This window comes from Lissotriton vulgaris, chromosome 9 (assembly GCF_964263255.1).
Source record: "Lissotriton vulgaris chromosome 9, aLisVul1.2, whole genome shotgun sequence".
Lineage (NCBI taxonomy): Eukaryota > Metazoa > Chordata > Amphibia > Caudata > Salamandridae > Lissotriton > Lissotriton vulgaris.
The window spans coordinates 126,781,627-126,797,704 of record NC_141697.1 but is presented as its reverse complement, the minus strand read 5'-3'; the positions used below and the strand labels follow the sequence as shown (position 1 = coordinate 126,797,704).

At 46.9% G+C, this 16,078-nt stretch overlaps 1 protein-coding gene across 1 annotated transcript in view; it reads left to right on the top strand.

Moving 5' to 3' along the window:
- VTI1B (vesicle transport through interaction with t-SNAREs 1B) overlaps window positions 1-16,078 on the top strand; it is a 181,845-nt gene that overhangs the window by 91,133 nt on the left and 74,634 nt on the right. The window contains exon 4 of the mRNA XM_086937164.1: window positions 10,327-10,500. Within this exon, the coding sequence (XP_086793290.1) occupies window positions 10,327-10,500 (174 nt within the window). The remainder of the gene's footprint in view (window positions 1-10,326; window positions 10,501-16,078) is intronic.

Below are 16,078 nucleotides of genomic sequence, written 5' to 3'. Positions count from 1 at the left end.
ATGCCTGTTGACTGTTTGTTGGGAAAGGATTTGGAGAGCTCCCCTTGGGAAAAGGTGGAGAAAACAACTTACTTGAAGATGGTTGGACTGCCTGACTGGGCGTGCATGACCACCCGGTCAATGTCAGCCAGTAGGGGTTCTCAAGAGGACCTGGAGCCTGAGAGGGAGGCCCAGGAACCTGCCCAAGAGAGAAGTGGCAGGGGCGCGGGTAACCGGTCCCCGAATTTACCACTTCCCATGAGGAGGTAGACCCTGAGGGGGATGCCCTGGAGCCTACCGGGTTATAAGTTGCTGAACTGGGGGACCTGCCTGAGCTGACCCATTGGCAGCAAAAAGGAGGCCCCTCCAGGGAGGAATTTTGCATGGAGCAGAGAGAGTGCCCTTCTCTTGTGGGCTTGCGGCATCAGGCTACAAGCCAGGCAGCAGGTGATCAGTCAGGATCACACTTGATTTACTGGGAGAATGGTCTCCTGTATAGTGAGCCTAAGGTTGCTGAACCTGGGTCAGCCCGTGTGCTGGTGGTACCCCAGAAGTTCAGAGCCTTCCTACTGGGGCTGGCTCATGATGTGCCTTTAGCAGGACATTTGGGGCTTGATAAGACCTTTTAACAGCTTGTCACCCACTTTCATTGGCCCCAAATGCGCAAGAGTTCTGATGCTTGCTACAAGACTTATCAGACTTGCCAGGCAAGTGGAAAGAGTGGGAGGAAGCACAGGGTTTCTCTCCTGCCATTCCCTGTGGTCAGTACCCCCTTTGAGCGGGTAGGCATTGACATTGTGGGACCACTGGACCCCAAGACAGCCATGGGCAACAGGTTCATCCTGGTCTTGGTGGACCATGCCATCTGGTGCCCGGAAGTCATACCTCTGAGGACAGTGACGGACCCTGTGGTGGGACGAGCACTGATAGGAATTTTCTCCCGAGTGGGATTCCTTCACAAGGTAGTGTCTGACCGGGGGACCAACTTCATTTTCAAGTATATGAAGTCCCTGTGGCAGGAGTGTGGTGTAACCTACAAGTTCACCACTCCTTACTACCCCTAAGGAAATAGGCTGGTTGAAAGGTTCAACCAGACCCTGAAGGCCATCATAATGGGTCTTGAGGAACCCATGAGGCGTACGTGGGACATCCTCTTACCATGCCTACTGTTTGCATACCGTGAGGTGCCACAGAAATCTCTAGGGTTCAGTCCCTTTGAGCTTCTCTATGGACACCCAGTCAGAAGACCTTTGAGTTTGGTTAAAGAAGGCTGGGAGCAATCTCCCAGGAAACCTCCCCAGGATGTATATAGCTATATGCTGGCCTTCAGGAACCAAACTAGTTGTTTCAGGCAACTCACTGAGGCGAATCTGAAAGCCAGACAGGAGGAGATGAAGCGCTGGTATGACCAGAATGCCACTCTGGTGGAGCTTTAACCTGGCCAGAAATTGTGGATCATGGCCCCAGTGGAGCCCTGCATGCTCCAAGATAAGTGGACCGGACCATTTGAGGTTGTGGAGCGCAAGAGTCCAGTTACCTACTTGGTGGACTTACGGTCTCCTAGGAACCCCTTGAGGGTCCTACCTGTCAACCGCCTTAAGCCCCACTTAGAGAGGTCTGAAGTGGACATACTCTTGGCAACAGATGCTGGGATGGAGGAGACTGAGCCTCTTCCTGACCTCCTGTCAGCCTCAGAGCAAGATGAGACTGAGCCTCTTCCTGACCCCCTGTCAGCCTCAGAGCAAGATGGGTCAGTGGATGGTGTTAACCTCTCTTCCACCCTGACCCATGAGCAACAGAATGACTGCTACCAGTTGCTGGGACAGTTATATGACCTGTTCTCCCTGGTTCCTGGTGTCACAGATTGGTGTGTCAATGATGTGGACACAGGAGACCGCTTACCTGTGAAGCACAAGTCTTACAGGGTAACTGACTGGGTGAGGGCTTGCATCAAAGAGGAGGTCTCAAAGATGCTTGCGCTAGGGGTGATTGAGTCATCTAGCAGACCTTGGGCCAGCCCAGTGGTCTTGGTCCCGAAGGCTGCTGCGCTGGGTGCCACACCCGAACTCCGGATCTATGTGGACTACAGAGGTCTCAATTCAGTCACAAAGACTGACGCGCACCCCATCCCCAGATCGGATGAGCTCATAGATCGGCTAGGGGCTGCACGGTACCTCAGTACATTTGACTTAACGTCTGGGTACTGGCAGATCGCCTTGACTGATGGGACAAAGGAGAGGTCAGCATTCTCAACACCAGATGGGCATTTCCAGTTCTGTGTTATGCCCTTTGGGATGAAGAATGCCCCTGCCACCGTTCAGAGGTTGGTCAACCAGGTGTTGGTTGGACTGGAGGAATTCAGTGTCGCCTAACTGGATGACATCGCAGTGTTCAGTGCAGGTCGGGAGGAACATCTGCGCCACCTTTGGGAAGTGTTGATGGCGCTGCGGAAAGCAGGCCTCACGTTCAAGGCGAGCAAGTGCCAGATCGGGCAGGGTTTTGTGGTGTACTTGGGACACCAAGTTTGGAGCGGGCAGGTGGCGCCCCTACAACCTAAGATTTAAACCATCCTGGCTTGGGAGCCACCCGAAACCCAGACAGAGGTTAGATCCTTCTTAGGTCTCACAGGGTATTACAGGAGGTTTGTCAAGGGCTATGGCAACATTGTTGCCCCCTTGACAGAGCTGACTCCCAGGAAGCAGCCTAAGAAGGTGATCTGGACTGACACCTGTCAGAAAGCTTTTGAGGCCCTGAAAGCTGCCATGTGCACAGCGCCCGAACTCCTGGCACCCAACTTCTCAAGAGAGTTTATCGTCCAAACAGGCGGTTCAGAGCCTGGTGTGGGGGCTGTTCTGTCACAGATGAATGAGGAGGGCCTAGGTCAGGGGTACTCATAGTACGGGCCAGCGGGCCGCCAGCGGCCCGGCAAGCCTTCCTGGGCGGCCTGCGGAACTTGGAGACACTCGTTTAAAAAAAAAAAAATATATATAAAAATTGTGTGAGCAAATATCGCCGCAGCAGCGTTGACTCAAGAGACTCTGCTCTGTGGGGACAGGAGAGGGGGATTTCAGTGATTGTCAGAGGGGAGCTGCAGGGGCGCTAAGAGGTGAAGTACAACAAAGCCTCATTAACATGTAAATGGTCTTTTACAGACCTGTGAAGTACTGGGGCGCGGCTGTGTGTGTGCGCTGAAGAAGCTGTCTCAGCCCGGGCTGACCCACACACACAGGGTGGGGTGACAGAGGTACACCTTCACAGATCTCTTGCTTCCTTCGTGGGTTCTTCGCATTGTACTCATTGCCTCCCCTGCAATGGCATAATGTTCCTCCAACTCGAACCCTCCTTTGCAAGACTCCGCTTGGAGTATAGGGAAAAAACCCTCTTTCAGTTGACGTGCAAACTTGCACGCACCACTATCTTTGTACTGGAATCTCGGCCTGCTTGGCTTGGCAGATATTACTTTCCTACCGTCCCTTCTGCAGACAAGGGTCTCCCTCTAGGGAACAGGGTGACGAGGTCATGGTGCCAGGCTAAATGTATAGAACAAATCGTTCACACGCAGTGGTGACAGTCGGGGAATCCTTTCTCCTTGCTTCAGAGGATTACATTTCTGCGCTGCATTCGTCATTATCCATGCAGCAGGGATAATTTACATTAACTCCAAGCTGAGTCTTCTTATAAAAAAAAACACTTGTTCCTGTGTATTTATAATACAGAAAAATACCACATGCATTCAGATATGGCATATCCTGGAGTGGGGTGGGCAGTGCATAATGGAACATGAGGCTCAATTGCAGGAAGTATGGCCTCTCACATCCTGTTTATTACAGTTGGGTCCCACGGTGATCTTCCATTTTTGGTGCTATGCAGTACTTTTAAGACCTTCTTGCCGTTTCTCTCGTTCAAATGGGTGTAATGTCTGATATTTATACGTTTCCCTCGTCTTCAGTGCTTGATTATGTTTGCGAGGAAGTGTCACTCATATTTGTGGAAATGTCACTCAGTTACACTGAAACTATATGGCTAAATGACTGCTAGATAGTCTTGTTGAACAAAAATGGTTCATTTCTGGAACGCAAATATATTGTTTCAGGGATGTTCCATTAAGCGTGTGCACACTTATAATTAATGAATCCGCCCTCCTGTTCACCTTCCTCCATGCTACCACCCCCTCTCGATTGTAAAGCCATTAGCTCGCTCATATGCAAGACAAATTGGTTTTGTCAATGCTAGTTATATTTTAGGGTCTATGCATCTGAATAAACACTGATAAGCACTGATATCAAAAAACACTTCTGAAATCCTCAAGGATTAAACACTGAAAACAGGACCGCCTAAGTATTACAATACTTTTTTTTTTTAGGTCGAGCCTGCGTGGGCTGCTCACATGCGCAGTCTCGCTGGCGAGATTTTATGTTTTTAGTGATCTTTCCATTACTGGCTTGAAGCCCCGCCCCTCTTTCCCATTGGCTAGCGTCACCGTTTAGGCAGCCATTGATTGGGAAAGAGCATGCTGTGACGTAGACTTTTCTCTTTTTCTGCTGTCCCACTTGGACGGCCAGGTCTGCCTTCCTTCTGGCGTAAAAGGTTTCTTATCTTTATGGGGCCAAACGCATGGACCCATGAAGATAATAAACCTTTTACGCCAGAAGGAAAGCAGGCCGAGGCCGTCCAAGTGGGATGGCAGAAAAAGAGAAAAGTTGAGCACTTGTTCTTTGACTAGTTTGAACCGTAGCTCTGGACTGTTCATTTTCAGGCTTTATCAATCCCTTAAGGCACGTATGTATCCCACAACATGAATGTAAAATACACTCTACATAAACTGTTCTCAACCCATTTATTTTTTGCAAAAACACGTCCAACTTGTAAATATCATGGAGTCGACTGTTCTACAGCAAAAAAAATATGCATTTAATTTGAAGCCATCGTGCACAGAGGAGCTTCAATCAGTGTTAAGCACCCTAGTCTAGAAATAAGGAACGTGGTAAAACAGGGGATCGGGCATGCCTGAAATGACATCATCGGAATACCGAGATCTAGAAAGACGTACGGGAAGCTAAAAACGGAAGAGGAGGGACCAGCTTTGACGGCCGCTGTCAAGCCAGAATGGCGTGGGCAAGCAGGGAGAGAGCACAAGTGACTAAAATAGGAGAGACATGCAAGAGAGTCATTTAAGGCTTTGTGCTTCCTTTCCAGCAAAGGCATTGGAATAAATCACTTAAGATGTTTTTGAGAGCAGCCGTTTCACCTCAAAGCTATTAGGGAGAGTCACACAGAAGCTAATACCAGGGAGTCTCACCCATACATGATGAGATCAATCGCTTTCCAAGGAATAAAATGACCGGTTAATCTGGGTCCTGGCAATCAATCTGCTAATGTGGCTCAATTAATCTGCGATCAGTTCTAAGTAATGACCAGTCACGTGATGCTGTGAATGAGGCAGGAAGCAGATGGAGAAAGGAATTCGGGGTATTGAGTCACGTGACGCTCTCCAGAGATGCAACCCCATTTCTCCCGCCCCTCACTCAGCCTCGCAGTTTACCACGCTAGTTTCGACAAATGTCAATACAGCAAAGGCTATAGAAACCAATTTCACTGTGTAAATATAGGATTTTAAATTGGTGAAGGAGCAGGTGTGAGTCAGTAAGGGGGAGCAGGAAGCCACCAAAGACGTAGCCAGAATCAACCTAAGGTGCCCCTGAGAACACGTCGTAGGCTGGGAATCAAAAGAAAGACAAACGTCACAGACAAAAGAGAGACAATATGAGGGTTGTGCATTTCAAGATGGAAACGAGGACACCAGGAGAAGAGACCGTAATTGAAACATCTCAGAAGGCGGCCCATGGGATGGACACGCGAAGAAAGACCAAGGGACCAACATGTAATCCTAAAGCATCAACAAAGGCAAGGGCTGAGCTCAGGAACAGAAAAGGTAGGCAACAGACCAATCCTGGAAAAGCACTAGAGGCCCAGGTGAGAACCAGAGCATAATGACCTTCTATATTATTATTATTATTATTATTATTATGTTTCTTATATAGCGCCTGAATCGACCCCCGAAGGGGTATCTCCGCGCTTGCCTTGGGAACCCATCCTGGCTTTTCCCTGTGAGATAGCCCCTACAGGGCATCCCCAAGGTGAAAGCCAGGCATCCCGCCGCGTGGGGGCCGTTGTGGAGATTAAGCAAGCTTAATGCCCAGAGCTGCAGAGTGTGAACCCATGATTAGGTCAGGCACCTAAGCGAGAATTATCGAGTCCATGGACATTTGAGCTCAAGACCCTGCCGCGTCGGGAATTGAACCCTGGTCCCGGGTCTGACCTCTGCTTCAGGGTCTGCCTGCTCTAACCAGTGAGCCACACTTCTCCATAGGTTGGCATTGTCTTTCTGTGCTCCTCTATATGCAAAGCCCCACATAATAACCAGACATCTGTTCCTGCATAAGCAACCTGGCCCTAGAATCAGACACACAGTGCTCCCATCTATAGGAGGCCCTGGAGTCTGCCACTTGCAGTCAGAATATAGAGTACAAAAATAGTGTCCTACAAAAAAATTGTAATGTGAATATATACTACCACAATATTGTGAATGTTCTCTATACAGTGTTTTTTGTGGGATAATATTTAAAACGCTACATGGAGGTAGTACTCCAGTCAGACCAGCACTACTTCCTCCCTTTATAGCGAGCCTCCCCCGGAAGGTAACCTTCACTGCGACTCTTCAAAGCCAGCTTCCAATCCACACCAGTACTGCTAATATTACGAGACACCCCCCTGCACTCAGACTCCCTGCTCCCATTTACAGCCAGATCACAGTGTCTGATCTGCACTGCTCACTTTTGCACAGACCACAGAGTCAAGCCTGCTCCAATATTTACAATAAGGCACTTGGCATGACCCCTACGCCACTCCCATTGACAGCCATCTGAAGGGGCATAGCAGACGTGAAATGCTTCCATTTATTTTGGCCACATGGAGCCAAACCTGATCACAATGAGGGAAGGCCCGTCTCAGCAGCACTACGGCTCCTGGCCTGTGCGTGAGACGCAAGGGGTTAGTGAAGTGCATGCACCAGCATCCACAGTCTGCTGAAACAGCAGAACTGTAAGCTCAAGGTCCCCAGAGAACAAACATTTACCCAGCCCACTCCATGACCCCACGCATTTACGCACGTTTGAACTATTGACATTATTAAATGGCAATGCCTTTTAGTTTTGTTTTCGTTTTTAAAACCTTAATAAAAGGCATTGGCATTTACAATGCCATAGCTTAAACTTGTGTAAATGCGAGACCTATTGCATTGCAAATGCTTGTTGGGACTTGTGTTCCTCTTTTAACGTTGGGCAAAAACACTCAGAGTATGCATGTGCTATTGGCTATATGATCGATAATACTTTTGACGTGGTGCTACCTGGAAGCCTCCCCTTGTAAGGCCCTTTAAATTATTGATCTCTCACCGGAAAAAGTTTGTTTTTATTTTATATTTCACCAACAATAGGGTGTTATAGAAAGTACCGAATAAACCTCTGTCTCCTCTTCTGTAAGCTGTGCACAGTGATTCAGCATAAACTGTTCAATGAAATGCAATGTGTTAAACCTATAGGTGTAATGAGGTCATGCCCATAGAATGTGAGGGCTTGGTGAGAGATTGTCAAATCCTATTCTGTAAATGGTAACCTTCTAAGGAAAAAATTCAAGTTGAAATGAAGATCTGCTGATTCTATTATCCATACTCATTGACTTTTGACTGAAATTGGAAGTTAAACCTATTGGCTTTGCTAATGCATGCTCCTTTTGTATAGTGATTTGAGATCTCCGCAGCAATGCCTCCATGAAATTTGACCAGGTATAGGGTGCTTGCCACAAATGAGGTTAGTTCCGTTCCCACTCACCAGCCTCACTAGGATTGGGTCAACGTGTGCCAATTACCTGAATCATGATCATAGGAGATATTTATTGTGGCCCTGTGTGCATTGTAACATTTATTTTCCCCCACTTGCCTCCTCCATAGGTCAAGGCCAGAAGAGGACAGCATAGGGCCAAGAAGGATGCAAAATGTTTTGACCTCCTTGTTGCACGTAGTTTCTGCCACTTGTTTTTCTTCCTTGGATTCTGTTGTCCTCTACCATGTTCATAAATGTTTCTATCCATGATACTTTGAATTTCTCTGTTCTTATTTAGGACTAGCAGCCCGTCCCGACGTTGTCCGGGTATGAATTGCTGCCGGCCAGTATTATATTGTTTTGTAGGATTTCGTTTTGATAGCATTTCTTATCTGTGACAGGGCTGTGAAACGCTCCGATTCACAGTGCACTGCTGATGCACTTAAGAGTGTGCGTTCAGTAGTGTGTGAACTCGAGTTTCCCTACTTTATTTTTCCTTGCAATATTATATAGCGCAAACTCGACAACATGGCATGAGCACAATTTACATTACAGAAGAACACATTCATTTGTGGTAGGCACAGGGAGACAAAGCGATTTGGCTGGAATCCCAGGATGTTGAGCTGTTTCCGAGATTCGAACGTAGCTCCCCAGCTCTAAAGCTCGCAATTCTAGAACTTGTTGCGGGAGGTATGTCTAAAAGTGTATGTCGGTGCTGGCCATCAATGAGAGCGACCTGTGCATTTTTCAAATGGGTGGTGAAAAAATATGAGTATGTTGCTGGAGATGTGGGCCACCGTGCCACCAATGTACTTACCGGGGGAGGGTAAACACCCATTATTCCGCAACTTTCTTTCCCCATACCATCACTCCGCATACTTTCATTACGAAAGTACCATGACTCCGCAATGCCATTATAACGCATGGCATTAAATTTTATATGCTTTTACCACGCATATATTTACAACGAAATTCGTTGTAAATGCATGAATGGTAAAAGCATGTTTTTTTTAAATGTTTGGATAAGGTAAGTATGGGTATAGGGGTATATGTTTTGGGGTACTGAGGTATATGTTTTGGGGTGTTTGGGTATTTTAAGGGTTCAGATATAGTGTTGGGTTATGGGGTACAGGGGTAGTTTTAGGGTTTAGGGATAGGTATGGGTTTTGGGGTACAGGGGTATTTTTAGGGTTCAGGGCTAGGTTTGGGTTTTGGGGTATAGGTATTTTTAGGGGTCAATTAGGGGTCAGGGGTAGGTTTAGGTTTAGGTTTTGGGGTACAGGGGTATTTTAAGGGTTCAGGGCTAGATTTGGGTTTTTGGGTACAGGGGTATTTTAGAGTTCAGGGGTATTTTAGGGTTCAGGGCTAGGTCTGGGTTTTTGGGTACAGGGGTATTTTAGGGTTCAGGGGTAGGTTTGGGGGTACAGTGGTATTTTTAGGGTTCAGGGCTTGGTTTGGGTTTTGGGGTACAGGGGTATTTTTAGGGTTCAGGGGTAGGTTTGGGTTTTGAGGTACAGGGGTATTTTTAGGGTTCAGGGGTAGGTTTGGGTTTTGGGGTACAGGGTATATTTATAGGGTTAAGATGGGTTAGTGTTTAAGGGTGTTGGTGTATTTTAAGGAGTAAGGGTGGGTTATGATTATGGGGTGCAGGGGTATTTAAAGGGAGCAGAGTGGGATTAGCACACAATATGAGATGGCATGAAGGGCGGAACGTACCACACGCCCCCAGTGTTTGTCACACCCCCAGCACAACGCAGACACACCCACAAGGGACTACTTTGCTGGCACGGTTCTTTTACCTTTTAAATGTATATGGTGGGCGTCTGAATAGCCTATGTCCTTCTGCTGCAACTGCCCTTGTCAACGCTGTATTGGGTGTTGTGATTGGTGCTGTGGTTCCTGAGATTACCCGCCTCAAAGGTTTGGGCTCTCTCTTTATTATATTAGTATAGATCTAGATTCAGTGTTTTACTTTCTCCTTGTGTGTGGTGGAAACATTTTCTGAGGAATCTATTCTAACATACATGTACTAATACCTTATGCTTTGTGTTATGTATCTGAAATGTTTTTCTGTCAGAATGTTAATTCTGCTTTATTTGTCTAGCCTTTGAATGTTGTAATGTTCTGGTTCTCTTTAGGTTAAATACAGCGATATAATGGTTGCTCTTAAAGGAATCCATATGGTAACCTTGATTTGGGGTAGGCTGCCTTGTAGCAAATCTCTCAAATGAAACTAGTCTCTGATGTTTACAGGTCTAGTTTCTAAACTTCTCTGCACCAGAAGTGTAACTGAATAAAGAACTGCATTTTTCTGTTACACTTTTCAGGATCTAGTCCACTGTTATGCATGTCCTGTGACCCACTCAATGACAATGGGATTGAACTTCACAGCTTGGCCTGAATTGGCTATTTTAGTACATTATGCTTCAACATCCCTCTCAATAAAGCACGTTTTTGTTGTCCACAGAGTAATTTGCAGTCCCAGAGGGTATTGCTCATCCATGGCACACAGAGCCTCAACAGAGCGACACAGAGCATTGAACGTTCACATCGAATAGCTGCTGAGACTGACCAGATCGGCACAGAAATCATCGACGAGCTTGGCCAGCAGCGCGACCAGCTTGACCGCACGAAAGGAAGAGTGAGTAATTTGCATGCACCATCAAACATGCCATCTGCAGTATGGTTTTAGCTTGATTTTCTTTATCATATTAATAAACCAGGAGCGGGTAAAACAACTTCCTGCATTAGATGCAGGGCCAAACTGGCATTTGCGGGCACCGGGCATTTCCCCGGTGGGCTGGAGGGGTGGGGGCCGTTTTTGTGGCCTCAGGGGGCCGCTTTTCTTACAGAGTGCTGGCTTTGTAGCAGCGCTGCAAGTAAGAAAAGCGGTAGCAGTGCTTTGCGGGTGACAACCCCCTCCCCTCCCGTTACCAGGGCCGGTGGGAACAACCTGCCAGGGCTGGTTGCTGGTCTCAGTCCGGCCCTGATTAGATGCCAGGGTCTGAAAAGCATCCGGGATGGCTGAGATTATTTGGGGGGGGGGGGTGGTGTGTGTGTGTGTGTGTGTTCTATTAAAAATAAAATTGCATACTGTATTACCTATTCCAGCTTACACATTTTCACGGTGGTACAGAAAATATTTTCTGTTTTCATACATGTTGCTCCTTTTTGCTTTTAATTCAGATCTAGCCAATGCTGTTGTTCAACAAAAACTAGAAATTAATATCTAGTTTATTTCTTTTTACATGATGAGTTACAGGTGCCAGGATGTTTTAAAAATGTTCCTCACACTAGTTTACATATGATTTGTATGTGATAAATCTAGTGAAGAACTGAGAACTGTATATGCAGACCCCAGAGGTCGAGTATTGGGAAGTATGACAATACATGATTATGTATGTAATCCTACAGGAAGAGGAGTCTTGATTTGATGGTCCTTGAAAAGAAGTAATTTGCTCTTTCCAGAACTGTACGATTGATGGGGCATACCGGATGTGTAGTGTGGGATAATCCATAATCTGGGTACACTCTTGAAACCGTCTGGTTTCCGTTTTGTTTAAAACAAAAATAATAAGTTCCTCAGCTGCAATCTGGGGAACACCAGAAATGTTAATTTTCTTTTTTGCCATGTTTTCATGGTTTGGAGGGGCTCTGTGTGTTAGTAGTTTGTATGTTATGCAGCAGGTCTTGAAACACGATTGAATCTTGAAGCTGAACAGCTGCAAATCTAGGTGGTCGAATGTCTTGGGTCCCTTGATGAAGTGTACTGCGGTGTGGGACAGCTCCTATTTGGCGCTAAAATTGAATTTACCCAGATGGAATTTGGCCAAGCTTGTACAAGGCTTCAGAAACCTTATGTGTGTAGGTAGGATTTGACTTTAATCAAAAAGGAACCTGGAGCTTTTGATGAGGTCCTGCACAACGCTCCTGGAAGATACGTTAATCAAAAGTATGTGCAGTTCCTAACAGTGGGGGGGGGGGGGAGAACAGGTCTCTTATGGGATGCTCTCACACACCCAGAAGGGTGTCATGCTTCATCATTGGGCTGTACTCGTCGGGCTGGCGCTGCAATGCCTGACGGGCTCCCGCGAAGGGGCTCTTTGCCGGAGATCTTTTATAGACCGCCGTTTGGTGCGTGAGGGTGAGTGGTCAAGGTAGTGTGAGTGGTGGGTTAAAATAGGTTTAGGACTGCCCTGCGGGAACACATTTTATTCACGGGGTGTGCTAACCCAATTAAAATATGTGAACCCTGTTTGGAATAACAATGATCCCACAGGGTCTAGTGTGTAAGTGTAGTCAACATGTTTCTTGCCTACTGCCCCTAACGGGTCACTCAGCAATCTTTCAGGACCGAATGTCTATAAGAGTGAATTCTCTAGAACTCTAACATACTGCAAGGCCAGTGCTAAATATTAAGAATGTCACCAGCATTGTTTGAGCAATCCAGGGGGAAAGAACCGGATTGTTGAGACCTGTGGGAGATATCAAAATTTTTAAAAAACAGAACACTTCTGGAAGACAATAATAAGTAGTGTTGGAGTTCCAGAGTATTCACTCTTATAGACATTCGGTCCTGAAAAATTGCTGAGTGACCCGTTAGGGGCAGTAGGCAAGAAACATGTCGACCACACTTACACACTAGACCCTGTGGGATCATTGTTATTCCAAACAGGACCGGTAGGAATTGACTTCAGAGTCAAATCTGAGGTACAGGGTAACAGAATTGGTACCTTGTTAGTTTCTTTTCAGTGTTTGCTTTGCGGAATAAAATAAAGCCAGTAAGCAGGCTACTTCTACTGCCTGATTTGCACATTCGATACCGCAATGGAACGGTGCGGTCTAGTTGTTTTTATGACAGCCACGTTAAAACGGGACTTGCTTTTCTCTCTGTTGAACTCGCTGCTACTGCCTGATTTTCACATTTTTTATTGTTTTAAACTTGCAGAGCCATATATTTTTACTGTATTTGAATTGCTTGGTGAGGGAGGGGGAATCGAACCCTGTGTTGGGATGCTATTTTCCATTGTTACTGCAATCTTTTGGAACTGTGCAATCTAGTTGTTTTTATGGCGGGCACGTTAAAACTGGATGCTGCGCAAGAGCACAGCGGGTGCGCTGCAGCTGCGCCTAAGGTAGGCCCCTCTGCGCCAGTCAGCATCACGGAGGCAGCCGGGCCCGGAAAAACGCTGCCGGTTTACCCTCCGAACTACCCTTGCGATTATGTACTACAGAAACAGCTTTTGAGAATAGGCAGGTGTTTGACTTGTAAACCCCATTCATCTAGATCTGTGTGTAAAAACTGTAAAGTCGTACCCAATTTAGTCAAAAAGGTAAAGTCCATGATTGACACGCACAACAATCTGCGGACAGGGCGGGGAACTATCTGAAAGCCTTACTACAGAATACTCGCTCAGTTAAAACACATGAGCTTCATCTCCCATGATCTGCTAGTGGATGCAACCCCTAATTTGTTGTTCCTCACTAAAACGTGGCTAACTGATGCCTCGAACCCTACAATTGCTAGTGCGATACCGCCAGGCTCCCAGTAAGAACACCCAGAGGTGAGGGGGGTGACGCTAATCTTTAAAAGCTCCTTTGGGGGCTTCTCCCTACCTGTGATGGAGATTGAGGGTGCTGAGAGTTTGGGGTTCCTCCTTAATGTGTCGGCCCATCAGTCCATTGCCGGGGCAGTAATTTATCGCCCCCCGGGTTCGGCAGGAAAGTTTTTGGAGTCCATAAGCCAGGTTATCTCTCCCCTAGTGGCCAAATTCAGCCATTGCCTGGTGTTGGGCGATTTCAACATCCATATGGATGATCCCTTAGAATCGGAGGCTATGAGGTTGCGTGAATCCTTTGATATTCTCAATCTGACCCCAAATGTCTGCCTCCCTACTCCTGAAAAATGGCATATGTTGGATCAGATTTTTTCAACGAATCAGATTGTAATGGAGGCCCCTTCCATTAGTCTGGTCCGATAATTATCTGTTAAGTTTGGAGTAGGTAAGATGTCTGGCAGGTTTCAACCGCCGGACAATGCCCCCACTAATAGCTATAGGCCCCTTCATTTGCTCTACCCTGAGGCAAAGGAGAGCGCATTGAGTCGCCGCCCCATTCCCATCAGTGGGGTTCAGGAGACAGATAATTATTCCTTAGATATCTGAATCCAGCTCTGGGCTCTTGAACTTGCCCCACCTATTATGAGGGCTGCAAAAACCACTAGATTCTCTGCTCCTTGTTTCATGGAGGTCCTCAGGAAGAGTTAAAGCGTTTGCAAACGCCTCGAAAGAGTATGGCGGACAAATTATTATTTGTCAGGTAAAGCCATATATAAACAAGTGCTGAAAGAACACTTCGTGAAAGTCCACGAGGGCAAGAAACGTAACCTTTCTGCTAAAATTGATCAGGCCGGCAATGAAAGTAGAGTACTCTTTAATATTGTAAACAACTTTTATTCTCCTGTGGCAATGAGCTGCCCGTTTCTCCCAACGAGTGACTGGATCAAACGCATGGCCCATTTCTTTCACGATAAAATAAAAAAGATTCATGACGCTTGTAAAATCCAGGCACCTGTGTCCTTAGCTGCCACAGGCTTGCTCCCCGACACCAGTGGTGAGATTGATTTCCGCTTCACCCAGTTTCCTGTGATCACTCCAGAGAAATCCCTGGAATTTATGATGGCTCTCAAGTCAGGCCCACCATCCAACCCCTGTCCCGCTAAAGTACTTTTAAATTTGGCTGAAGTGCTTAACCCTGATGTCAATGTGATCTTAAACTCTGCTTTACGACGGGGTTATATGCTGCAATCCTGGAAACAAGCAAAAGTTCTCCCTCTTTTAAAGAAACTTATGGCAGACCCTCAGGTCCCAGGTAACTACCGTCCCATATCTTTACTCCCTTTCTTTGCAAAGGTTTTGGAAAAATATGTTAACTCCACTATTACGGATTATGTGGAGGCTAACCACCTCCTGCACCCGAGTCAGTCGGGTTTCTGTGCTAATTTTAGCACGGAAACTGCCTTACTTGAAGTGGTGGAAACCATAAAAGGCACCCTGGATAGAGGAGACCTCTCTCCGTGGCCTTCAATTCCGTCCCTCACGACAGACTATTACAAAGACTGATGGAGTGCGATATTGGAGGCACAGCACTGAAATGGTTCATATCCTTCTTAAGTGACCATACACAAACTATCTGGGCCCCTCCTTTCGCTGCTAATATCCCTCCCATGAATGTTGGGGTCCGCAGGGCTCTATTCTGAGCCCTACTCTATTTAATCTGTATATGGCCCTTCTTGCCGAGAACTTTGGAGCCAAAATAGTGTCATAGGCGGACGACACTCAACTATGTTCACATGCGAGAAGGGAGCGTAATTTAATGGCAATGTCCTCAACACCTGCCTCTCAGCTGTGTTTTCCTGGTTCGGTCAAAATCAATTAAAGTGTAACTCGGAAAAACCTGAGAATTTTCTTTGGCGCCCGCCCCTGTGAATCATGGCATAAAAGGTGGCCTCAGGACATGTCTCCTCCCTTAGCCCCAGCCACTATTGTGGAAAATCTGGGGGTAAAATTAGATGCCGCCCTTTCTATGAAAACCCAAATACAAACAGTGGCGGAAACTTGTTTTGGGACACTGAGAATTTTGAGGAACTTCCTCCCCTTGCTCCCAGTCTCTCACAGAAAAACAGTAGTCCAGGCTTTGGTGGTCTCGAGATTGGACTACACAAACTCCTTGTACTTGAGGCTCCCAGACTATTTGCTTAGCCGTTTGCAGGTGGTCCAGAATGCGCGGCCAGAGCCATCTGTTTGGCAGGACCTAGGACACGCATCTCCCCTCTGTTATCTTCTCTTCACTGGCTCCCGGTTCGAAAAAAGATCCACATTAAGGCGTTGGTTCTCGTCTTTAAAGCCTTCCACAAGATAGGAGCCCCATACCTGGGGGAAAGATTCCAACATTATACTCCCCAACGGACCCTGAGGTCTTCTGCCCAACTTTTGACATCCACACCTAAGGTCTTGCTGTCCAAGGAGGGAGGTTTATCCTTTCAAGTGGTGTCCTCCCGTCTGTGGAACAGCCTCCCGTTGTCTCTTAGACAAGCTCCAGACCTTCTCTCTTTCAGGAGGAAACTAAAGACATGGCTGTTTTCAATCTAGGCCTTGGGCGGCTTCCGCGGTGCTTTTCTACTATTGTGTGTTGGGTTTTTTCGGGTCAGTGCCGGGACA